Source organism: Candoia aspera, chromosome 4, assembly GCF_035149785.1.
Source record: "Candoia aspera isolate rCanAsp1 chromosome 4, rCanAsp1.hap2, whole genome shotgun sequence".
Lineage (NCBI taxonomy): Eukaryota > Metazoa > Chordata > Lepidosauria > Squamata > Boidae > Candoia > Candoia aspera.
In genome coordinates this window covers 36,026,067-36,050,851 of record NC_086156.1, presented here as the reverse complement: position 1 = coordinate 36,050,851, position 24,785 = coordinate 36,026,067, and the positions used below count along the sequence as shown (strand labels likewise).

The window sequence follows — 24,785 nt, the reverse complement described above, 5'->3', positions numbered from 1 at the left end:
CCATGAAAAAAGAATGTTCTAAGTACAAACTATCTGAGATCCAACTCTGGCTGCTGACTATAAAGTCTATTGCCACCTTTTCCCAACCACCTTTGGCCATGTTGGATGGAGTTGATAGAAGTCACCATATCCTAGTACCAGCAGACTGTCATGTTGGCAAAGGCATAAACCAGCAAAAACCACAAGATACGTATATTACAGAAGGAAACAAATCCTGTACTGCACATTTCATCCCAGTATACAATCCATGAACAACACTGAGCAAGAAACTTTAAAACCACTTCTGAAATATTGCAGACCACCCCTGAAGCAGCACTTGATAAATCTGCTTGGTAACTGGTTTTTCTAACACTGACACTGAAATGCAGATTTAAAAAAAATCTTACGAACAAACCACATTTGTAACATCTGTTAAAAATGCATAGTCTCCTAATGAATTGCCCCTTCATTTTTAAAACTTGTTTCCTTAATGCCTTTTTCTACAAAACAGTAGACGTTTTTGGCTTTCTTGAAAAAAAAAAAAACAGTTCATAAGCCTGAGTTCTGTTTTTTTCCAGAGTGAGTGTATACATCTCAAACCGAAAAGCACCCCGTTTCATTACATATGCATTTGGAATTACTCATTCTGCGAACAACTAGCTGACCCCAGGAATGGTTGTTATTCTAGGAACAGCCAACCTTTTGCCAGCTGAGGCTTATACAGTACTTGTTTGTTACGACGGTATCTTCTTAGACAGAAAACTGCTGCTACATGACATAATATTAGTAGATGAGGCTAGAATTTGGAGGGGGCTGTTTACTGTAGCTTGGGACGGGGATTGAAAACTCTTTAACTTGTGTCAGGTTTATCTGATAACTTGCACACCATTTTTATTTTGATTCCCACTGCAGATTGGCAAAAAGTGGTCCCTTTGTTGTTCGGTAGTTTATGCAAGCAATGGCACTATGACTTCTGGGAGCTTTCGAGAGTCACAAAAAGAGGCTTGGGAACTATATGCAACCACGGGTTGCCAAACTGTAGAACACCTCGTAGCATCTGAGGTTGTATAGCTTACCTTGTTTAATTTGTGAATAACTGAATACGAAGTTCCTCCTGGAATACGTTGAAGCAATTCAGAAGAAAAGGCAGCGTTTGCAATCTGCATACATTCTTCAAGGGTCTTCAAGAATGTGGTGCAGCTGGAGTTTAATAGTGCTCCCATATTAATTCCATGCTGCAAAATTGGAAATTTGTTCACTTTTCAAGCATTACCATTTTTTTTAGCTTGCCAACCTGCCATCATTATCCCACATGCAAATCTTCAATATCAGAATTCATTTTTTCCAGCTCAGATTGCATACTTGCGCTAGATACTTATTTATTTAGTACATTAATTAACTGTCCTTCATTATTTAAATTCCAGGGTAGTTTGCAATTAAATCAAAGCATAACAATGAAAGCTATAATTTTTTTTAAAGCTAGAGTAGATTTTTCTAGTTTCTCTTGAAGTTTTGGAATATAGGTGCTATCTATGGATAACTAGTCAACTGAAATAAGTTTGGAGAGGAGAGGAGATGAGATTCCAAAGTAGAGCAATTATAAAAGATACCATTAATTTGATTTTAATTTTAAAAATGCCTGGGAAATAACAAGTGTTTTCCTTTCCAGCTGACAAGTAATGGCAGGCAGATCTCCTTAAGGAGGATAGTCCATACTGGAATGTCACAGCTAAGGAGCTCTTATCTTTTGTTGACATCTGCCTGTCATGGGGGATGTACCTAAAGGAAGACCTTAAACAATTTTAAGAGTATTCATGACGCCACCACCAAAAAGACCCCAACTCTCACGTTTTTTTGTCAGTTTTTCTGACACCAAAGTGTCCAGGCTGATCTCTGATATGAACTTGGCATTGAAGATTCATTAAAAGCAAGACAAGTGACTTAGACTGCACTGTTGACTGTCAGCACGCATAATGTTTTTAACCAAGGCCTTATTATCTAGATCAGTGTGTCTCAATCTTGGCAAGTTTAAGATGTCTGGACTTCAACTCCCAGAATTCCCCAGCCAGTCCAGACATCTTAAACTTGCCAAGATTGAGACACACTGATCTAGATAGATCTGAGGCTACATGGGAACACTCAGAAGCTTCTGCATCTGTAAAAGAATTCTGCCAGTGTGAGCTGTCAGGATATTTCTTGTCTAACTGCCTTTCAATTTTTAAGTGGGCAACAGGGCAGGGCAACCTCTCACATCGAAGTTCATTCTATATGTACTGATCTCTTGCATGGATAATGTGAATAAGAGGAATGCACATGGCTTATCTCTTATCTCTTCCAAGAGTATTTTCTCTACACTTACTGTTACTTCTAACCAAACATGGTAGGACTGATTTCCCAGTGTCCTGCCTGGTTCTCTGCAGCCTAACAAAGGAGAAGGCCTTTGATACATATTAGAGATATGTATCAAGCACCTACCAAGCATTCTATTGCACAGAATGCACCCAGGTCTAGATTTCTAACCACTTCCATATTATGTAGGTGTGAAAATCAACTAACACACACACACACACATTTCATGGTGATCTGAAAACTGTGACTCAAATCACCAAAACAGCCAGGCCAATCTGTTTTTGGAGGGCCTGGATTCTATTTCAAAACCTAGTATTGAATGCTGTATGGAAGCCACAGTGGAATTTCAATCAAATGTTTCTTTAAAAAGGAGAAGAAAAGCCTGCTACTAGAGCAAAGACATAGTGATATAATCTGAATGAAATCTTCTTGCAAACTCTCCCCATGGGATACCTGCCACTGAGCTGAAGTCCTGTACAAACATCTCAGCTCTAATATTTTGACAAGGGGAGACATTTTCCAGAACATATTACCTGAACATGTGAACTAGTAGTTGCTTTAATTTTTTCCACTTGCTGAACCAGGAGGTCACAATACAACGTAAGCTCTGCCATTTTTGTTTTCAATAGTTCAGTGTTTTCTGTAAATTCTAAATTAAAAAAGAAAAGTCCATCACAGATGCTAACATTTTCTTTTATACAATGGCATCTCAAATGTCTTCTCAGAAAATAAATATTGTTCCAAAGAATGTTATATTTAGAAAATTGACCATTTAATTATTCCATAAAACTCTGGAAGGTCAATACAAAGGAAAACCTTGAAACCAAACTTGATATTATTAACTAACAATGCAGTGTATTAATTTTTGACATTAAAATAATATGTGAAGTTTCAGATTAGAATTCTCAAGACACAACAGAAAGAAAACAGATTTTTTAAAGATTTTTTTAAACAGAGATTTGATAGTTTATAATTTTTCACTTGGCAGAGATTAGAAATAATATTTGAATAAAACCCATTTTTATTAAAACACCTTTTCTTACATTATATATTAAAGTAAGTCCCTGCTTTTAATTAGCTGAAATGACTTATAAAAGAAGGAATTAACCCATTGTTGTGCAGTTGTTAGAATGTCAGATGCTCAGGAGACATTCATATTTAAATCCCTATTCAGCACAAAGATCACCAGGAGTAGAAAGTCACAGAGATGACCTTGAGGGAAATAGGGAAGAACCTTTACAAAAGCAAAGAAGACAGAAACATTTCTTAAGTCCTGGGAAAGAAGACAGCATTGAAAGAGGCTCAGGCAGATCCCTCCCTGATTCACTGGGGTACAAGAGGGAGGAGAGGCAAAGCACAATCAGGCTTGCAAGATTCTGTTACTATAGCCCAGTTTTTCTCAACCTTGGCAACTTCAAGCTGTGTGGACTTCAACTTCATGGCTGGCTGGGGAATTCTGGGAGTTGAAGTCCACACAGCTTGAAGTTGCCAAGGTTGAGAAACACTGCTTTAACTTATCTCAGTAAAGTGTAGTTCTAGTCTTCCCGTAGAGTTGGTTGCCTGATCTGGTCTTCTTCATAGGGCTGACACTAGCTTAACCTAGCTTACAGCATTGTTTTGAGAATAAAAAGGAGAGGTAAAGGTAAAGGTTTCCCTTGACGTAAAGTCCAGTCGAATCCGACTCTAGGGGGCGGTGCTCATCTCCGTTTCTAAGCCTTGGAGCCGGCGTTGTCATAGACACTTCCGAGTCATGTGGCCAGCATGACGACTCGGAACGCCGTTACCTTCCCGCCGAAGCGGTACCTATTGATCTACTCACATTTGCATGTTTTCGAACTGCTAGGTGAGCAGGAGCTGGGATTAACAACGGGAGCTCACCCTGCCATGCGGTTTCGAACCGCCAACCTTCCGATCGACAGCTCAGCGGTTTAACCCGCAGCGCCACCGCGTCATTCTGCCTTTTACTTTTGGAAAAAAGGTAAGATATAAATATAAAAAATACATTCACTAAATAAACTTTGCTTAATTTCAGTAGGTATGGTTAAGATTTGTCACATTTTGATTCAAGTTCAAGCCCTTCCACTCTGTGCTGCAAACAAATACCCATTAATTTTTAAAAATCTAATCATTGATGTTTATATACCTAAAAAACCCAAACTCAACATTCTTTTCTGTACTCATATAGCAAAACAGTTCACAAATAAATCAACAATCAGTAACTAAAATCTTTTGTACTAAAAACAAAGCCAGATGTCTAACAAAGCTTTCATGCAACAACAAGCAATACAAATATTGGAAATCCACATAAATAGAAAATGCTACTTTGGGGGAAGCTAAGAAATACTACATCAAGTTAGTCCCCACATGAGAATTGCTTGCCTTTTTCTTTCAATGTCCGAATATCTGTCAAACAAGCCTTGGCAGTTCCCAGGGCAACCAACCATTTTTGTCTTTCAGCTGTATCTTTAGCCTTCAGATAAAAGCACTGTTCTCCAGGAATCATCACATCCATGCGTGTATCATCTGTAGAATGAACTAATATCAACAGAGTTAGGTGGGACATGAAAATCTCAATCAACTTTTTTTAGAGTCACATAAACATTGACTAACTCGATTCAGACACAACTTGTCTTTGATTATATACTGCCTTTTTCTTCCTCTCCCTAAATAAACCAAATGAAAACTCCTGGAATTGCTAATCATAGTTTCTTGTTACAGCCAAATTTGGCAACTATGGATACAACAGAACAAAATCAGGATCGTAGATTCACAGTCAGAATCACAGTGCACAAGGAAGGAATAAGTGAGGAGGTATTCCACAACATCGAAAGACCTGCATACCATATTTTGGCTTAATAAACCAAAATGTGGATATATACCATATTAATGATTTCTATGTTTTCCTCTTCGTTGCCACAAAGATTCTAGTTTACCTGATGCTACAGTTCTCTTTATATGTAAATCAGTTAATTCTGGGTTTCATGTCAGTTTAAAAACTATTAACTGATATTAATCTAGAGTTCTTCCTTTTTTTCATCTCTAACAAGAAATAAAGCAAGCTAAGATGATTTTCATGCCAACAGAGAGGAGAAAAAGGACAGGAACATGGAAGGTGGAAAAGTATAGGTCTGTGGCACAGGTTCCTAAACATGGCTTGTGAAGTTGCAGATGAGCATCTAAACAGAGCCATTGTATCTAATAAGCAAGAAGAAATACTTTGTGGGTTCTCTACCTTGTATTTCACAAACTGCCATCTGGATGCTCCCCTTACAGCCTTTCCAAGCATCTTCCCGTGAGTCATAATAGGATAACACACCTCCTGCAAGTAGGAACCACCGAGGTTGCCAGCCTAGAAAGAAACAGAGCAGGGCACATCTGGAAAAAAATGTGCATGTATTTTATTGCAGATCAAAGACTAAGCCCAAACTGGCTCCATGGTTAGTGAATTTACCTTAGCAGATGCGCCCTATAAGAATGCTAATGGATACAGGTTTAAGGACATCAGATCAAATCAGGAGTTAACTTTAATTAAGCATGCTGACTGGGGAATTCTGGGAATTGAAGTCCTCACATCTTAAAGTTGCCAAGGTTGAGAAACACTGATTTAGAAGCAGGGGACCACTTTGTTTCAAAGGGTCACTTTGCTCAAGGGACTGCAAAGTGAAGCAGCTAATGCTATTATTCTTTTACAGCATGGGTGCCCAATCTGTAGCCTCAGGGAGGTTTCTAACTTCACAAGGCTTTTTGTGAAACAGCCAGCCCCTTCCTTAGTGCTCATTAATTTTCATTCAAAATATAAAATTAAATGAAATGGTTTGTAGGTGGAAGAAGATGAATGTGAAAGGGGAATTTGTGTATTTAACAACTGAAGGAAATTTACTCTTACTAAAATTCCACACCCAAATTTGCTTGTCACACCCTTATGCTAATTATGACACATTCTACAACACCCACAAGTAAACACTCTCACAAACTTTCTCAACAATTCCTGGCAAGTCCATCCTACGTATGGCTTTATATACCATCCTCTTTCAATATACTGCCTCAAGGTAGCCAAGAAGCTCCAGAATAAATCCAGGTCCACATCTATTGGAGCTAGGGGGTGAGGACATGAAGTTGTTGCTAAACTTGGAATCTCTTCACTTTTAGTTTGCAGATCATAGGGTGATCTGGCAAAGCTATTATGCAAGAATCAACTGTGACAAACAGAGTTACCTTGTAGATATCTGCTCAAAAATTCAGTTCACACTGGTTTCAATGAAGCTGTCTCTCAGGTTAGTATTATTCAGCAAAGGGAATTCTAGGACTTGAAGTCCTACTCACCTAGATAGCACTGGGTTGAGTAAGGCTAGGGTATGGACAGCAATCTAACTTAATCTTGCTTGCAGCAGTGTACCAATACACATCCATTAAAGCCACAGATCCCAAGAATACATGCAACACCCCCACTTTCCCAAAGTAATGACTTGATGTTCCATCTAATAATAAAAATATTATCTGTGTTCTATTACTCATTACAAGTAAGGTACATAGATATTATGAACTTCTAATGGGGGGTTGAGTGGGAAGGGAAAGAGTTCAGTTACTCAAGACAGGTTGTTTACTGGAGAGGGTTATGAATGTGAGAGCAATAGAAAAAGAGGAATCATAAGAATTACAAAAGAAAAAGACAATACTAGATCCAAAGTAAAATTAAATAATTAACCAATATTGTAATTTTCCCCCTTTGCATTTAGGCAGATGGTATTTAGCCTGTGTGCCAAAAGGTAGCTAAGTGCTTTATATCTCAGGAGAATGTTAATGTAAATAATGCATAGCATTAGGTAGATATAAACTTTTAATTAATCACTGGACTGCTCGTGATCACAAACATTATGATCATATGCTAATCAAGCTAATATGATAATAAATCATACTCTTTTGTCTAAAGCCAGCACCAGGAACTGTTCTTCCTACATCCAACCCATTTATAGTTTAGGTGGCATGTTTAACCCCAGTATATGTGAGACCGTCTGCATGATCATTCTGTAATGCTATTATCATATCTGGCACTACGGCATACAGAGGCAAAGAAGGAGAAATGAAGCATTCCTTTATTTTTCATCCATGGGGTCTTGAATAAAACAAAATCACAAGTTTAAGTGTTTTAAATACTAAACAGAAAGCAGAACTTATAAATGCAAACATATAAAGGAGAGTATTCAAACCATAGCAGTGACTTTTTTTAAATATTGAATTTTTAATATGAAATGCTTGTGGCAAAGAATGGTAGAAATTTATTCATTTTTAAAGTGCCCCCTGCATTATTTTTCTGCTTTTGCTAGAAAATTCTAAAAAATGTACTTTTGGAGAATACTTTTCTGGATTTCCCCAAGGCTTTAAAGTGTTAATTGGATAATTCAATTAGTTTACAATATGGTATTTAAAATTGAATTTTAATTAAGACTTATTCTATATGAAGGATGCTTGTGACATCTTTAGAATTAATGATGAATTGATTAGTTAGGTGCCATTAAGTTAGGTGTCGACTCTTAGCAACCACATAGATAGATTTTTCTCCATGATGATCTGTCTCTAACCTGGTCTTTCAGGTCTTCCAAAGGTGCACTTGCTGTCACTGTAACTTGACTCTATCCACCTTACTGCTGGTTGTCCTCTTCTTCTCTTTCCTTCCATCTTTCCTAGCATTAGAGCCTTCTCCAGAGAGCTAGGTTTTCACATAATGTGTCCAAAGTAGGATAATTTGAGCCTGGTCATTTAGCCTCGAGTGAGACCTCTGGATTGATTTGTTTGATGATCTATTTCTTTGTTTACGTGGCTGTCCACGGTATTCTCAGGAGTCTTCTCCAATACCAACCGTTCAAAAGCAACAATAGTCTTATCTTGCTTCTTCAAAGTCCAAATTTCACTTCCATAGAGTATCACAGGGAATACCATGGCTTGGACAATTCTGATCTTTGTAGGTATAGAGACATCACGGCATCTGAATATCTTTTCCAAGACCCTCATGGTTTCTCTGCCAACTGCTAGTCTGTGGCGTATTTTTTGACTGCTGGTTCCTTTACTGTTGATGGTTGATCCTAATAGAGAGAAGCTATTCACTACTTCACTATCCTCCTTGTCAATTAGAAATATATATACACATGCTTAACATGTGAAGAAGAAGAGGACCATTTCATGAAGAGTGTCTATGAATGATCTTAAGGTATAAGTAAGAACATAAGAGAAAAATTGTTCCATCAGGTGCTAAAGTTCCAGGATTGAAGAGCTTGATAAGAAGCCACCATATAAGAGAGAGGATTAACATAATATGTGAAAGGTGAAGGGTCCCCTGTGCAAGCACTGAGTCATGTCTGACACCGCTTTCATGACGTTTTCTTGGCAGACTATAGCAGGATGGTTTGCCATTGCCTTCCCCAGTTGTCACCTTCCCCAGCAAGCTGGGTACTCAATTCACTGACCCTGGAGGGATGGAAGGCTGAGTCGACCTGAGACGGCTACCCGAGAATCCAGCTTCTGCTGGGATCGAACTTGGGTCATGGGGAGAGCTTCAGTTGCAATACTGCCGCCTACCACTCTGCGCCACAGAAGGCTGTTATAGTTATAATTTATATGTTATAAATTGCATAATATGAATGCAATTTACATTCTGAATACAAAAGAAAGTAGTTTTTCTAATCCCAACTATACTTCTAATGAATGCACTTCTAATATACATGCATAAACATACAAGCACACATAGCAGAGGCATCCACATTGTAATTGCAATGTAAGTGCCATTCTTTTTATCCATGCATGCAACAGCAGGACACATATACAAAAGGGATAGAATTTGCATTATGTAAGCATGACACTGCTTTTGACATTTGGCCCCTTTGACCCACCCTGTAAATGCCTCTGTTCACAACTCTCTTGGAGAAAAGAAACCTTATAATCATATAATTGCTACTGAACATGTTTGAAACTGATTTAAACCTGTGTTGCTCAAAATATTACCGAATTATAACTCTCAGCATTCATCACCATCTGCCAAGATGGATAAAGCTGATGGGAACTATAGATCAACAGTTACTGGAGGACCACAGGTTCTAGACTCATTATGTAAATTTTTAGGAATCTCCTGCAGGTATCATGACCAAGTATTAATAATGTTTGAGTTCTGTTTCTAATTTAGAATCATTTTTAAAAGATAGGCACTTTTTTCCAATGTGAACTGCAATGAGCTTTATGAAAACGAATAAAAATTCAAACATAGAAAAAAGATCAAGTATGAACCGAAGCAGAAGCCATGACTCAGACGTGATTCATCAGAAATCAGAGTTCAGACAAAATGCATGTGACATGAACTATAAAAGTGAACTACACTCTAGATCTTCCTAGCACCTTACTATAGAATAATGTTACCGTGAATCTTCCCAAATTTTAATGTTGATGAATCCACCCTTCCACTCCTGTATGAGTACACCAATCCCTTACACATATTTCATATTTGATCCACAGAATTGCTTTGGATCTTTGTCAGACACATTGATAAATGCGTTCTTAAGTACTGTATGTTGACTTATTGAAAAGCAAGTTTTGCTACCCAACAGCTCTTATTACTATAAAGCCTCTATATTAGATTTGCAGCTTAAACTGGCTTCAATCCTTCTATTCCACTCATTCAGCGGCTGAGAATACTGCTTTGTCATACCCCCTGGCATACTTATTTGGAAGCACCCTCTACTGAGTTTAGTAGAGTATTATTTCTGAGTGACAATAAAGTAAGTAGAAGTTTGTTTTAAGGACAAAGGCTTTCATTTTAAAACATTTTCAGATTTTATGGTTGTCGATAAAAGAATAAAGATGCTTTAGCGAAAAAGAAATTATTTTAGGAAACATTTCACTGATAGAGGACGATCCTTTTGCATTTACTTGCATATACCAACCCTTATTCTGGACCTTCACTCAGACTTCCATTGCTGCTTCTAGCACACACTAAATTCATTCCCTTTGCATTCTACATTGTATTTACAATGTAAATAAATATTTTTAGAGCAAAGTGTATATTTGTTCAAGATTGTAAGATCAGTCCTTTAAAAAAATAGGCAGTGTAACCCCCCTCCCCCACAACTCAAGCGAGAATGATCACACCATGAAAAGCTGAGTTCAGTCAAACCACATACCTTAGACTAAAAATTTTAACCAATTTAAATAAAGCCAAAACAATGGTAAATAGGCTTTCATTGCATGAGAAGCTAACTTAAAATTCCTTTCAGTAAAAAAATGAAGGACAGCAGAAGAAGATGCACAAAAGTTTCATAAAGTTCTGGAAATAATAAAGGATACAAACACAAGATGGAAACCGGGATAGATCACTAAGGAAGACTACTTAAAACTAGTCCCAAACTGCAAAGATGGCATTGGGAAAGTTAAAATTGGGAATGAACTGAAGTTAGTGAAAGATGCTAAGAACAACAAAAAGGGTTTATTTAGAAATATTTAAAATAAAAGGAAAACAATATACTATCTGCTCAATAATAATGTCAAAATGCTAACTAGTAACAAAGAAAACTTAGAATTTCTTAATTTCTCGGTTGGCTCAAACTTCCTCCAACAAGACACCATTTCTTCCATGAAGCAATTGTGCAGATCAGGATAAGGGGTAGGACTGACATTTTAAATTGATAAAAATGCTCAAGGACTTTCTATCCACTTTGAATGAGTTTAAATCTATAAGGCCAGATGCACTGCATCTTAAGCCATTGAAGGTCTGTGGGAATTTACATGTATTAGTCCTGAGAACCTCTGGAGAACTGGTGAAAAACCAGATAACTGGAGGAAGGAAGGAAAATCTCTATTATCAAAAAGGCTGAAAAAGAGGATCCAGGGTATTAAAATCAGTCTCATCCAGAAGATTCTAGAGAAAATGACTGACCTATAAGCACTGAAAGCAATGCCCTAAGTATCAAAGTCAACATGGAAAAGTCAGTATAAACCTTGTCAGGCTAACTTCATCTCATTTTTTGATTAGGCAACTTCCTTAGAAGATTGCATGGAGGATGTAAACATAATAGAGCCAGCTTTCCTGAGATCACTAGGAGAGCTGTAAAAGTCCTTCCGTGATTATATTGTGGTATAACTTTAAAAAAAATTAATTAGAACAAGCCTGATAAGTGCCATTCTTTATTTACTCCTCTATTTGATTCTGTTTAAATTTACTTTTCTTTAATCTGATTTTTCTGAATAATCTGTTCTTTGATCAAAATGAAATGAATGTTATTATCCAGATTTCAACAAAGCAACTGAGAGAGGCATTCTGATTAGCAAGCAAATTAAGTGTGGGCTGGATAGAACCACAAATAAGTGGATACATAGCTTGCTCAAAATAGTATTCATAGGTTGCGTGTTAGTAGTTTCTCATGAAACTAGAGGGAGATATCAAGCAGAGGGCCACAAAGTTTTGTCCTCAGATCAGGATTTTGGCATAGTACTATAAGAACCCCATGGACAGTATCAAAAGGCTAAAAGATATGATGCCAGAAGATGAGCCCCTCAGGTTGGAAAGTGTTCAACATGCTACTGGGGAAGAGCGGAGAGCAATTATGAGTAGCTCCAGAAAGAGTGAAGCGGCTGGGCCAAAGCCGAAAGGACGCTCAGTTGTGGACGTGTCTGGAAGTGGAAGTGGAAGTGAAAGTGAAAGGAAAGTCCCATGCTGTAAAGAACAATATTGCATAGGAACCTGGAATGTAAGCTCTATGAATCAAGGTAAGCTGGATGTGGTCAAATATGAGATGGAAAGATTGAACACAGACATCTTGGGAATCAGTGAAGTACAATGGATGGGAAAGGGCGAATTTAATTCAGGTGACCATTATATCTACTACTGTGGGCAAGAAACCCTTAGAAGAAATGGAGTAGGCCTCATAGTCAATAAAAGAGTGGGAAAAGCAGTACTGTGTACAACCTCAGAAACAACAGAATGATCTCAGTTTGAATCCAAGGCAAACCGTTCAACATCACAGTTATCCAAGTCTACGCCCCAACCACTGATGCTGAAGAAGCTGAAGTTGACCAGTTCTATGAAGACCTACAACACCTTCTAGAACTAACACCAAAAAAAGATGTCCTTCTCATCATAGGGGATTGAAATGCTAAAGCAGGAAGTCAAGAAATAACCAGAATAACAGGCAAGTTCGGCCTTGGAATACAAAATGAAGCAGGGCAAATGCTAATTGAGTTTTGTCAAGAGAACACGCTGGTCATAGCAAACACTTTTTCCAACAACATAAGAGTCAACTCTACACATGGACATCACCAGATGGTCAATACCGAAATCAGATTGATTATGTATTTCGCAGCCAAAGATGGAGCAGCTCTATACAGTCAGTAAAAACAAGACCTGGAGTTGACTGTGGCTCAGATCATGAGCTTCTTATTGCAAAATTTAGGCTTAAATTGAAGAAAGTAGGGAAAACCACTAGACCATTCAGGTATGACCTAAATCATATCCCTTATGAATATATAGTGGAGGTGATAAATAGATTTAAGGGACTAGATCTGGTAGACAGAGTACCTGAAGAACTATGGACGGAGGTTTGTAACATTGTACAGGAGGCAGCAACTAAAACCATCCCAAAGAAAAAGAAATGCAAGAAAACAAAGTGGCTGTCTGATGAGGCTTTACAAATAGCTGAGGAAAGAAGGAAAGTGAAAAGCAAGGGAGAAAGAAAAAGATATAACCAACTGTATGCAGATTTCCAGAGAATAACAAGGAGAGATAAGGCCTTTTTAGATGAGCAATGCAAAGAAATCAAAGAAAACAATAGAATGGGGAAGACTAGAGATCTCTTCAAGAAAATTGGAGATATCAAGGGAATGTTTTGTGCAAACATGGGCACAATAAAGGACAAAAAAGGCAGGGACCTAACAGAAGCAAAAGAGATTAAGAAGAGGTGGCAAGAATATACAGAAGAACTATACAAGGAAGATCTTAATGTCCCTGATAACCACAATGGTGTGGTCACTGACCTTGAGCCGGACATCCTAGAGAGCGTAGTCAAGTGGGCTTTAGGAAGCATTACTAACAACAAAGCTAGCGGAGATGTTCAAACTACCACACAATTGCACTCATTTCACATGCTAGCAAGGTTATGCTCAAAATCCTACAAGCTAGGCTTCAGTAATATATGAACCGAGAACTACCAAAAGTACAAGCTGGGTTTTGAAGAGGCAGAGGAACTAGAGATCAAATTGCCAACATATGCTGGATCATGGAAAAAGCAAGAGAGTTCCAGAAAAACATCTACTTCTGCTTCACTGACTACGCTAAAGCCTTTGATTGTGTGGATCACAACAAACTGTGGCAAATTCTTAAAGAGATGGGAGTACCGGACCACCTTACCTTTCTCCCGAGAAACCTGTATGCGGGTCAGGAAGCAACAGTTAGAACCAGACATGGAACAACCGATTGGTTCAAAATTAGGAATGGAGTACAACGAGGCTGTATTTTGTCACCCTGCTTATTTAACTTATATGCAGAGTACATCATGAGAAATGCCAGGCTGGATGAATCACAAGCCGGAATTAAGATTGCTGGGAGAAATATCAACAACCTCAGATATGCAGACGATACCACCCTAATGGCAGAAAGTGAAGAGGAACTAAAAAGCCTCTTGATGAGGGTGAAAGAGGAGAGTGCAAAAGCTGGCTTGAAACTCAACATTAAAAAAACTAAGATCATGGTATCTGGTCCCATCACTTCCTGGCAAACAGAAGGGGAAGAAATGGAAGCAGTGACAGATTTTATTTTCTTGGGCTCCAAGATCAATGCAGATGGTGACTGCAGCCATGAAATTAAAAGACGCTTGCTCCTTGGGAGGAAAGCTATGGCAAACCTAGACAGCATATTAAAAAGCAGAGACATCACCTTGCCGACAAAGGTCCATATAATCAAAGCTATGGTTTTTCCCAGTAGTAATGTATGGCTGTGAGAGTTGGACCATAAGGAAGGCTGAGCACCAAATAATTGATCCTTTTGAACTGTGGTGCTGGAGAAGAATCCGTTGGACTGCAAGGAGGTCAAATCAGTCAATCCTACAGGAAATCAGCCCTGACTGTTCATTGGAAGGACAGATACTGAAGCTGAAGCTCAAATACTTTGGCCACCTATTGTGAAGAGAGGACTCACTGGAAAAGACCCTGATGCTAGGAAAGACTGAGGGCAAAAGGAAAAGGGGACAGCAGAAGATGAGATGGTTAGATAGCATCACCAATGCAATGAACATGAATTGAGTAAACTCTGGAAGACAGTGGAGGACAGGAAGGCCTGGCGTGCTATGGTCCATGGGGTCACGAAGAGTCGGACACGACTTAATGACTGAACAACAACAACTATAAGAAAGCCACAGAGAAACTGGTTCAGAAATGAGCAATGAGGACGATCAGGACATTAGAAGCTAGTCTCATAGGATTTGTCCTATGAAGAGAGCTTGAACTACCTAACCTGGAGAAGAAAAGGCATTTACATAATTCATAAAAAACTCTCCCTGATTTGTCTACTTTTTAAAAGAGGAGCTTAGTAAAAACAGTAAATGTTAATCACTTATCATTTACTATATTGACAACACTATATATCTTTGGTTTTATATTCCAACTACATAGGCAGATACTAGAAAAAAAAACTTGTCAAATGGTGCTTTCCCCCCCTTTTTTGCTTAAATCAGATGGGGTGCTCTGTCCTTTTTTTTTTTTGGCCAGTTCTTCCACCTGTTAGGGGCAGCATTTCCATGGTCCCCAGCACCTCCTCCCGTTTCAGGACTTGAACTTGAAAGCCATGGCATGCAAGGCATTTACAGTACTGAGCTCCTGAGCAGGGTCCCCGGTACTGTACTCCAGAGCAAAGCAGCAGAGCCCACACTCCTGCCCCCAGGCCTTCGTAAAGCTTAGGACCTCCATCAGCCAGGAGTATCTAAATCAGGCATCCGGGACAGTACCCGGCTTCAAGATCATGAGCAGGATTGGCCGAGATGGCCCAAATTAAGCGGGTCAATGAGGAAAGACAGGGCAGGACCAGGCTATACTCACCGCTTAGATAGTTGGTCCATTTGTATAGTACCCCCTCCATGATGACAAGGTCCCCCCCATCCAGATCTGCTTGGGACAGGGGAAACCCTGGCCTTCCCCCGGGAAACTTTTAAGCTCTCAGCCCCACAGCTGAAGCACGGACAGCCAAGGCCATCCTGAGGCTGGCAGAAGTCCGGCCCGCCTCCCTGTCTCCTTCCCCGCCCTATTCCCCCCGCCCCACCCTACCAGCCAACCAGTTAGCTTTACGCTACTAGAGTAGAAATGCAGGTTTCATTACAGCCATGGGCTTTGTCCGCTCCGAAGAGTAACGTAAATGCGTTTCTGAATGCAAAGTTTACATGTGATTAGAGAAAGGGCGTGGCTAGAACACCAAGAGAGCAGATGAGTTCTTGGGAGCCAATGAGAACCCAGTTCCATGCGTGGCGTCAGCCTATGATGGCACTCCGAAGCCGGCTGTATTGTGTTGAGGGATTCCGAAATGTATGCGCGGCGTTCTCTCGCTAGAATTTTTGGGAGACCAATCGCTGCTCGGCGATGGGAGCTTCCTTGCCGTTTTTTTTTTTTCTGCATATGAATTCACCAGCTTCCCAATGGGGCGGCTGGCGTTCAAGCCCGGCCCTCACGCCGAGCCAACCAGAATGGAGAGGGAGAGAGGAGAGGTGGGGCAATAAATGGATACGAGTGCTGGGTGGAGGCTTGCCTGCGTTTCCGCGGGTTTTAAGGGCATATTTGCCACGTCTGCGGATTTGGGGAGTGGGACTGAAGGCTGGTGAGATACGGAGACTGGGAGGAAGCTGGACTCAGCGGTTAGCGCCTTTTCCATCTCCGCCTTTATTGCAGCGGCTGGCGTTGTAAAGTCCTGTGAAGTGGGACTCCCAGAAGGTGCAATTTCAGTGGGAAAAGCACGCTAAAAAACACAATATACTTTAGAAGTTGTTTTTTTAAGTGATCTTGGATCATTTTTTAGCAATGTGTGGTCCTTATTTGGGTATCGCTGGATAATTTTTTTCTTAATGGCCATGCGCAGGTAAGATCATGCGGGTTGCTTTTCAACCGGTGAAAAACACATCGTTCAAGTAACCAGAATGGAAGGCACCTTTTGGATTCTCTTTGGGACCGTGGCTTTGGTGACCGGCGCTCTCATTCCAGAACCAGAAGTCAAGATCGACGTCCTTCATAAACCTTTCATTTGCAGAAGGAAGACCAAGTTTGGAGACATGATGTTGGTGCACTATGAGGGATATTTAAAGAAAGATGGCTCACTCTTTCATTCCACGTGAGTATCTCCTCTACAAATTGGGACACAGTAACCAAGCAAATCACATTTTTGGCTCAGTGCGATGTGTGAATGGAAACAGTATTTAGAATAGCGGAAGATGCCTCAGCTTTTCTCATTACTCTCTGGAATGTGGCCCTTTTAACACACCACTCAAGGTCAGCTGTAGTCCTGGGCCAGAAAAAGTGGCACATTCTTATGATGCATAATCAAAATGTATGATGTATTCTTAGCTGGAAAGAAGGGGGCCTTATTATAGGATATTGGACCAATAGGATATTGTGGATTTATTCTCAGTTGGGTCATAACTATTGATATTATTGCACACACTTTCTTATTCCTGAATGGTGAGATTTTCCTTTAGATAAGAGCACTTCAACATTTCTTTTGTTTATAAATCATAAGCAGAGCCATTCTTACAGCAAAGTTCTGGTTAACTTCAGTAAGAGCTGTCTTTCTCCTCCTCTTTTAGGGCCCATCATGCTGTTGTAAATTTAACTATAAATTAGTATAATACAGGTGTTCTCAGTTTATGGATCATAACCCCTGGGGGGTGTGAGTAATGTAGAGGGGGTCGTTGTTTTTTTTAAGTTTGCTTCAGGCATAATGTCAATTTTGACTATTATTCAGCTTACAAATCAGTTTTCTATCTGCTGCTCTTCCTTAGGAGAGGCACAAGAATTCTATGAACTACCAAGTATATTGTATTCTTTAGATTGTTATAAAATATTATTCTGAAATGACTTTTTGCTTGTATATCTAGTTATTTTACAAGATGTTTAAATTTATCTGTTAAAATCTATCACTGAATCTCTTAACTCTTGTAACTTTCTTTGATTAAAGCATAGTGTATTTTGTAGACTTGAGGTTTTAATACAAATGAAATGGACAAAAGGCACTTCTGCATTTTGACATCTTTTAATTATGTGGCAAGCTGTTGTGTCTATTTACAATCTGTTGACACTGACTGCTGGTAATTGGGTTCAGCTTTGGTCAAAAATATTGCCTGCCTCTGGCATCTCTGCTGGTGTGATGAGTGGTAGTATGCCCATAGTTTCTGGAGCATCTATATGTATTAGTGACATTCTGTACTTTTATCCATTAATTGAACAGATGGATAACAGAAACTTATTAAATTTATAGCTACTATGTGTTACTATTGAGCTGATGTCTCTTCTGACACTCTGAATTCCCAGCAATGTCTCTCCTTGAATATTACTGTACAAAAGGAATACAGAGAATGAGAAGAGTCAGGGGTTTTTTTTGAAGTTGCTGCTATAAAGAACAATTACTGATTAGAAAATAAATGAGGAATGAGAGTGGTTGTCTCAAAAATGAAGGCCAGGTTTCAGGAATTATGCAATTATGCAATAAGGATGTGCAAGCTCATCCTTATTAGGGATTTGGGGGCGATTTTTTAAATCTCCAATGAACTTGCTTTATTTTATGAAGTTGTTTCTGTCACTGTTTCATTTGATATACAGAATGAATGTTAATCAAATTAAATGCGTTTTTGTGATTTTCCCTCCTTCCAATTCATCATGTAGGGAGATTGCGATAATGCAAAGTTCTAAAATTCCTGATATGATACTTTTAAGCAACTGATTGTCACTATAGCCCTAGATTTCAGTTAGTGCAAATATAATAAGCTACTTAGTTTTGTTTGTGTTGTGTTATTACTAATAGCTTCAATTGCTAAATCAGGACAAAAGTTCTAAAATCTGTCTCCTTTCGCAGTCTCTTTTTCATATGTATGTTTTAAAACGGGGCTAGGGCCCTCCAGAAGTTGTCGAATTACAACTCCTACAGCCACACTTAGCAAGGCTGCTGAGAGTTTAGTTGAGCAACATCTGGAGACCTTCACATTCCTCAGCCTGGCTTGTTCTGGGAAATTACCCATAGTACCCTGTAATTCTAGTTGCCATTTGGATTACTAGGAAAAATAGGATGACGTTTGGAGCGGCCTGTCATTAGCCTTTGAGAACAGAATATGAAATACTAAATCTGTGGTCTGATCCAGCAAGAGGACTCTTTCCAACTGGGTGCCCTAACTGAATGTTTTCTTTGTTTCAGCCACAAGCATAACAATGGCCAACCAACATGGTTTACTCTTGGTATAAAGGAAGTTATCCAAGGCTGGGATAAAGGTTTGACACAGATGTGTGTAGGAGAGAAACGCAAATTAACAGTTCCTCCATCCCTGGGTTATGGAAAAGAAGGGAAAGGTAATACTTTCAGGTTCATAAAATCATATATGCAACTAATATTTATCTCCTTACCCAGCTTATATAATCATATACAATTGCATGGAAAGCACAACATCTTTCTGCGTGTTTTAATGCATACTTACTATTTATGGGCAGCTACTGTACTTACAGATTCAAAATATTTTGGGAAGACAACCATCTGAAACATACCTCCAAATCAATCGCGAGATGCTTTCAGAAAGGAAACATGTTTCGGCATGGCTTCCTAAGCCTGAGGTTTGAATATTACTGAAAATCTTGGGGAAATCTCAGACACAAAGGACATTTGAGCTAGAAGAGTTCCACAAGAAAGAGTGGGAGGGGAAATTCCAAATGCAAGAACAGACAGATTCTTAGTTGGCTACAGGAAACTTTTGGAAGCCATTATTTCTGCCAAAGGAGATGCTAAAAAGTGCTGACCAAAAGTCCAGTATATCCAAACTTTTGTACCTGCTACATATAGTATTTTCTTATTTTGAGTCTGTAAACAATTCCATCTAAATAGAAAATATGCATTAACAGTTACAGAGAGATGTTGTGTTTACCTTTGGATTATGCAAAGGTTGTGTCAGTTTCTGTTCACTTATGGATTCAATAAAACATAGTATTTGATCAGGATTAAGGTCTGACTTTTGCACACAGATATACCATTGTATATTCAAAGGCATCTATTGGCCAAATTTAAAGTAGGTTGATTTCCTTTTAACTTGATTATTTCCACTGATATAAAGAGAACTATTTTCTTAAATATGAACTGATAATGTAATCCTGTATAATTTATTCTAATAAAAATTACACAAGCCATTCATATATACACACACACACTCTATATACACAAACACATATACATACATGCACACATATAAATGCTAGAAGATCCCTTAGTATGTTTTGCTATTACTAATCATTCTGCCCTGTAGCTTGTTAGAATCAGTTTAAGGCGCTGATGAAACTTTTAAAGAAGAAACAGGCTACAGTATATTTCTAGCAGAGTTACACAAAGTGGTTTTCTTCTTAATTTAGGCTCCATTCCCATAGGCTGTAAATAGGAAGTGTGAAGTAATGTAGGAGAGAAAAACTAAATTTGAATTGAAACCAGTTCTGTGTCCTCACTTTTTTTCTTGCACTTAACTTTCATAGGACAAATGGAAATACTGTATCTCTTTCTATTCAGATCAACCCAGGTGTATGTTCGCACATTTTTTGAGTCTGGCCATACTCAGTGTTACAAAGATTGACACTACAGAAACAAAACATAAAATAATTATCTCTAAGTAATCCAAATGGGGTGGAGGTACAAACAGAAAATGTGTACATTTGTTGAATTGTGGGCATCAATTTTTATATCTTTCTGTACTTCTGATAAGGCAGTGTAATTAGGAGATTAGTCTTCACCATTCTGATGGCTTCAGGTGTGCTAAAGTCTAAGAGCTGGAATTCTGATACAGTTGAAACATTCAGTGAGACTAACTTCTAATTGAGGGTACATAGATTTGCATTCTAAATTAGTTAGCTGTTATGTAACTTTCTATGCTTTGTATAGCTGTAGGTAACAAAATAAGTCATATGTTCTCAGTATAATGCTTAATGTGATCTCCATATATTTCTTTGGTAGGAAAAATTCCACCTGAAAGCACACTGATCTTCAACATTGACCTTTTAGAAATCAGAAATGGACCAAGATCGCATGAGTCCTTTCAAGAGATGGATCTTAATGATGATTGGAAGCTATCGAAAGAAGAGGTAAATAAGTTAATGCATTCTACAGTTTACAGAAAAAGATAACTAAGCTATTACTTCCCTTGAAGTTCTGTTTATGCAGGTTTGGTGTCTCTAAATAAAATTTGTATCTGTAAATAAAATTTCATTCCAAGATGGGCTGGATTAGGACTGAACATTTATTCCTGCATTCAGAGTATATTGGTGAGGGAGAGTTTAGGTGGATGAAGAACTGGGGTATGCACTTTTGATAACTATTTGTAGTCCTGTATTACACAATAGATATGGATCTACTTTTATATTAGGTCCACCCTGCTTTTTTGGCCAGCAAGCAAAGGGACAACATTTGTGTAAAGCCACAAAGAATATTGCAGAAATGTTCTTCAGTAACTTTGGCCTCTCTGTAGAAATCTGGGCATACCGTCTCTTGAAGGCCCATCTGTGGTTTTGAATTTCAGTGAAAAAGCAGAGCTAAAGTTTTCATCGTGGATTCTAATGGGAAAAGATGCAGGTGTGTCTAGCCTCACACATTAAATCATAATGTGGTTTATTTGTGGCCTATTGAATGGGCCATATGTACCTCACCTGAATATCGGGAGTCCCTCCAAATATTTCTCCAAAACTGGATTTTTTAAATGTGATATTATTAAATGCTCAAAGAATCCTATGTGTTATATTTTCATTACATACATTAAATCACATTTCAGCACTTTCCTTGCCTGGTCTGGTTGGTCTAATGCAGTTAATAGCCTTATTAGCCTGTATCCTAAACCTACGTATTTAAATTTCAGAATTTGTATAGTCCCACTTTCTTTTTCTAGTGCAGCCCTAAGGAGAGATTGGAATTTTTTGTTTCATTTTCAACTAATCTCATTATAACAAATCCAAACAGGCTGTTGTTACTTCTTTCTATATTTCTACATTTTATTACAATAAGAACGGATCATCAAGAAGTAAACTTGCTTCAGAAAGCTTTTTTTCAAAAATGATGACTGAGCATTTAGTGTGTTACGTGCAATACTGACTGCACATAAGATACCAAGATTTTTGGAGCTGATATTCTGCTAAATAAAATTGGAAAAAAAAAGATGAAGGAAGGGTGAATGGGCTGAGAGGAAGACAAAGATCTTTGTGTTTCAGTGAAGTTGATGAGATCTTCTATGTTACTAGGCTTAGGGCTACTATGTTTGTGTAGCCCCTACCAGGTTTTGTGTTGTGTTTTTATTGCTATGGTTGTTTTTACTCTGGGCAGCCATTTTATGTATTTTTAACTGTTTTAAATTATTTGATTTTGTAAGCTGCCCAGAGTTTTCTGGAGTGGGTGGCCATAATAAATTTGATTAAGTAAACAAACAAATAAGATCTATTCTGAATCAAATGAGGAGGCCATTTAATGCTGGTCTCCCCTCTTCTCATTCCTTCTAAGCATCCAAAGAGCTGATTATATATTAAAATATGGTCTTTTTTGTCTCAAAGGTAAAAATGTATTTGGAGAAGGAATTTGAAAGACATGGTGCGCCAATTAATGCAAGTCACCACAATACTTTGGTTGAGGACATATTTAATAAAGAAGATGAGGACAGTGATGGCTTTATATCTGCAAGAGAATTTGTTTACAAGCATGATGAGCTATGAAGTGCTCTGAAATAATTGAAATGCAAGAAAAGCAACAACTTGTGAAACTGACATTTTTTTCCCCTTTTGGTTTTGGAGCTATGTTACTCATCAGTGTGTGCATAAATTACAATGCCTATTTTTCTACAAAAGGTATTTCTGATACCAAATGTTACAGTGTTTAGATATAGGACTGAAATATTTTAAGGTTTTTATTCAGATGGAAGCATTATTGTGTATTTAAGAACTAAACCATTTCCAACAATAAATATTACTGAAAATACACTCCAGCGCTGTTTGAAGTTGTTGTATTTATTGTGAATACACCTCTTGTTTAAGCATTTAATTTCTGTGCTCTGCAAAAAGACTCTTAATATTTTAAATGATAGTTGTCAGTGTGCTAGTAGGTCTCATTGTTTGTAGAGTTTATACAGGACCAAAGGCCTGCTTTATCAGTAACTTTCCTTTGTAGAAAGATAAACCGTTGCACTCGAGGAGATTACAGTGTCTCATATAAAGTAACTTAAGGTCTTACGGTAGAATTCTGTTTTAGTGTACTTGCAGAAGCTAGCCTATCCTAATCAGAAATAACCTATTTATCATATAGAGAAAAATAACATTTGATATTTAATTTAATTTGTAAATATGCTTGTTCTTTGCTTTCTTTTTTAATAATATAAAAGAAACCACCTTTTTCTTTTCACCAGCTCAACAGAATGGAAGCAGTTAAGGAGGGCATTGGTTCTTGGGTCCTAATGCCCTGTCCAAGACCTACTTAAAACCCAATAGATCTCAGAATTGTAGCTTAGCAAGATTTTCTCTCCTGTACACAAATCAAGTACAGTCCTTTAGAACTGGAGCTGAATTGCCAATTGAGTTCAAGATATTTTATCTGCCTTCCAAATCTGTAGATCTCTGTTTTGAAAAATTAGTGTAGGTTTATTGGTTTTTTGTAAGGCATGGTTTCTTTCAACATGGTTCACTGAAGAAATTAGTTAGCTGGATTTGCACAATAGGCTAAGCAAAACCAAGCCACTTTTTCACTTAGTATGATGTGTGCTTCCAAATTTCCTTTTCCTATGTACCAGTGGGAAAAGTTGTGTTCCGGTATTAAATCCTACTGGTATGAGAACCATCTCTGCTTCCCTCTATACATTGGGGTGGGTGGTATTACCTATAGCAGGCAGTCTACTTTCTGTCTTCTGTCTGTCTATCTCAATAACTTGAGTTAGGCTTCATCAAAAGAGCAGCCCCCCTCTTAAGGCAACTAGGTCTTGCAAGGTGATATGGGCTTTGATCACTCAGTTCCTCCCTTACCCTATGTGAGGAGTTTAGATTTCCAAAATTGGACTTTTATTTCTCTGGCCTCTTACTGTAAGTGTAGCTCTGTTGCAAGTTGGGGGAATTCAATGGCTCCAGCAAGATGGCAGGTAGTCCTTGTTTAGCAACCACAAGTGGGAGCAGCCACTCAGTTGTTAAGCAAAGTGGTCACTAAACAAAACCACGACTGTGCTTATGACCTTACTTCAGCTTTCCTTTGCTTCACAGACCTGTGTAGGTCGTAAATGTGAGGATTGGTTGTACTTTTTTATCATCAGTCGCTAAATGAGGCAGTTGCTAAACAAGGACTACCTGTATATCTATGTGGCTTACTTTTGGAAGTACAAAGCTGACTATTTTTACTTCTGAATGTTGATTCACCAAAGGCTGTAAGCCTTTCTGTGGTCAATATACTATGTGCACCACAACAGTTGTGATGTTTTCAACCAGCCATAGTTTAAATAAGTCATGGCTTAGCACTATAATCCAGTCAGAATCTTATAGTCACCATACCTGAATGCTTTAGGGCAGACTTTGTAAGGCTGAATTCCCCATCTGTAGTCACTCTGAAAGGTAGCAGACTTAGGTTATTATAATTCTTGCTGATTTTGGTGTAAGTCCCCTGAAGGTAGATACAGGAATGTGCTGTTTTTGTGGTTTAAGCTGTTGTGGATTTGAGGCAACTATGCCAGACGCACAAACATATTTTTGTTTTCCAGTGTTACTGTGTAAAAAAAGGGAAGCAGAAGTGCTGAAATACATGTCTATTACGTCATCATCACCATCTTTTGCTTTTAGGGCAAGAGCATTATCTGAGTGTAGTCAAAAGACAAAAGGAAAGGCAAGTTTAGGGAATCTCAAAAATACTTTACAGAAAAGTCCCTCAAACCCACCCAAGGAACATGGAGCAGGCTTAGTGGCCTGGGAATGCTATTAAAAATGGAATGGAACAGCCTAGAAAAGAATGTAACTAGCTGAAAAGGGCCCTGCACAGGAAATGCACTGTCACATTTCGTGGCTGATCCCCCTAAGAGAATATTTCATACAAGGACGATACAGCATCTGACTGATCAGCCAAGGGTATTCCACCATATGCCTGCTGACCTTTCTAACGCCTGGATTCTTTTGCTCTTGCAATCATGAAAATTAGGAGATCTTGCAATATTAAGGGTTTAGGGGACACAAGGGTGTCTCAACCTCATTTCCTCGCTAAGGTT

General features: G+C 38.5%; 2 protein-coding genes across 4 annotated transcripts in view; one reads left to right on the top strand and one right to left on the bottom strand.

Moving 5' to 3' along the window:
- Positions 1 to 15,571, bottom strand: part of PLEKHA8 (pleckstrin homology domain containing A8) — a 34,093-nt gene extending 18,522 nt beyond the window's left edge. Inside the window, exons 1-5 of one of the 2 annotated variants that reach the window (XM_063303834.1) lie at positions 15,394 to 15,571; positions 5,561 to 5,703; positions 4,708 to 4,863; positions 2,862 to 2,977; positions 1,056 to 1,214 (exon numbers count right to left, since the gene is read on the bottom strand). In XM_063303834.1, coding sequence (XP_063159904.1) covers positions 1,056 to 1,214; positions 2,862 to 2,977; positions 4,708 to 4,863; positions 5,561 to 5,703; positions 15,394 to 15,413 — 594 coding nt within the window. In that variant the 5' untranslated portion in view covers positions 15,414 to 15,571. The remainder of the gene's footprint in view (positions 1 to 1,055; positions 1,215 to 2,861; positions 2,978 to 4,707; positions 4,864 to 5,560; positions 5,704 to 15,393) is intronic. The other variant, XM_063303835.1, reaches the window with a different exon arrangement.
- Positions 15,572 to 15,839: 268 nt separating this feature from the next.
- FKBP14 (FKBP prolyl isomerase 14) lies at positions 15,840 to 22,533 on the top strand. 2 transcript variants are annotated; one of them, XM_063303832.1, is made up of 5 exons: positions 15,840 to 16,052; positions 16,421 to 16,669; positions 18,743 to 18,894; positions 20,531 to 20,658; positions 22,111 to 22,533. In XM_063303832.1, exons 2-5 carry the CDS (start codon positions 16,479 to 16,481, stop codon positions 22,267 to 22,269), a joined length of 630 nt encoding a protein of 209 aa, XP_063159902.1. In that variant the 5' UTR covers positions 15,840 to 16,052; positions 16,421 to 16,478; the 3' UTR covers positions 22,270 to 22,533. The 2 variants fall into 2 exon arrangements, with proteins under 2 accessions (XP_063159902.1, XP_063159903.1); XM_063303833.1 differs by lacking the exon at positions 15,840 to 16,052 and adding an exon at positions 16,091 to 16,199.
- The last annotated feature ends 2,252 nt before the right edge of the window (positions 22,534 to 24,785 follow it).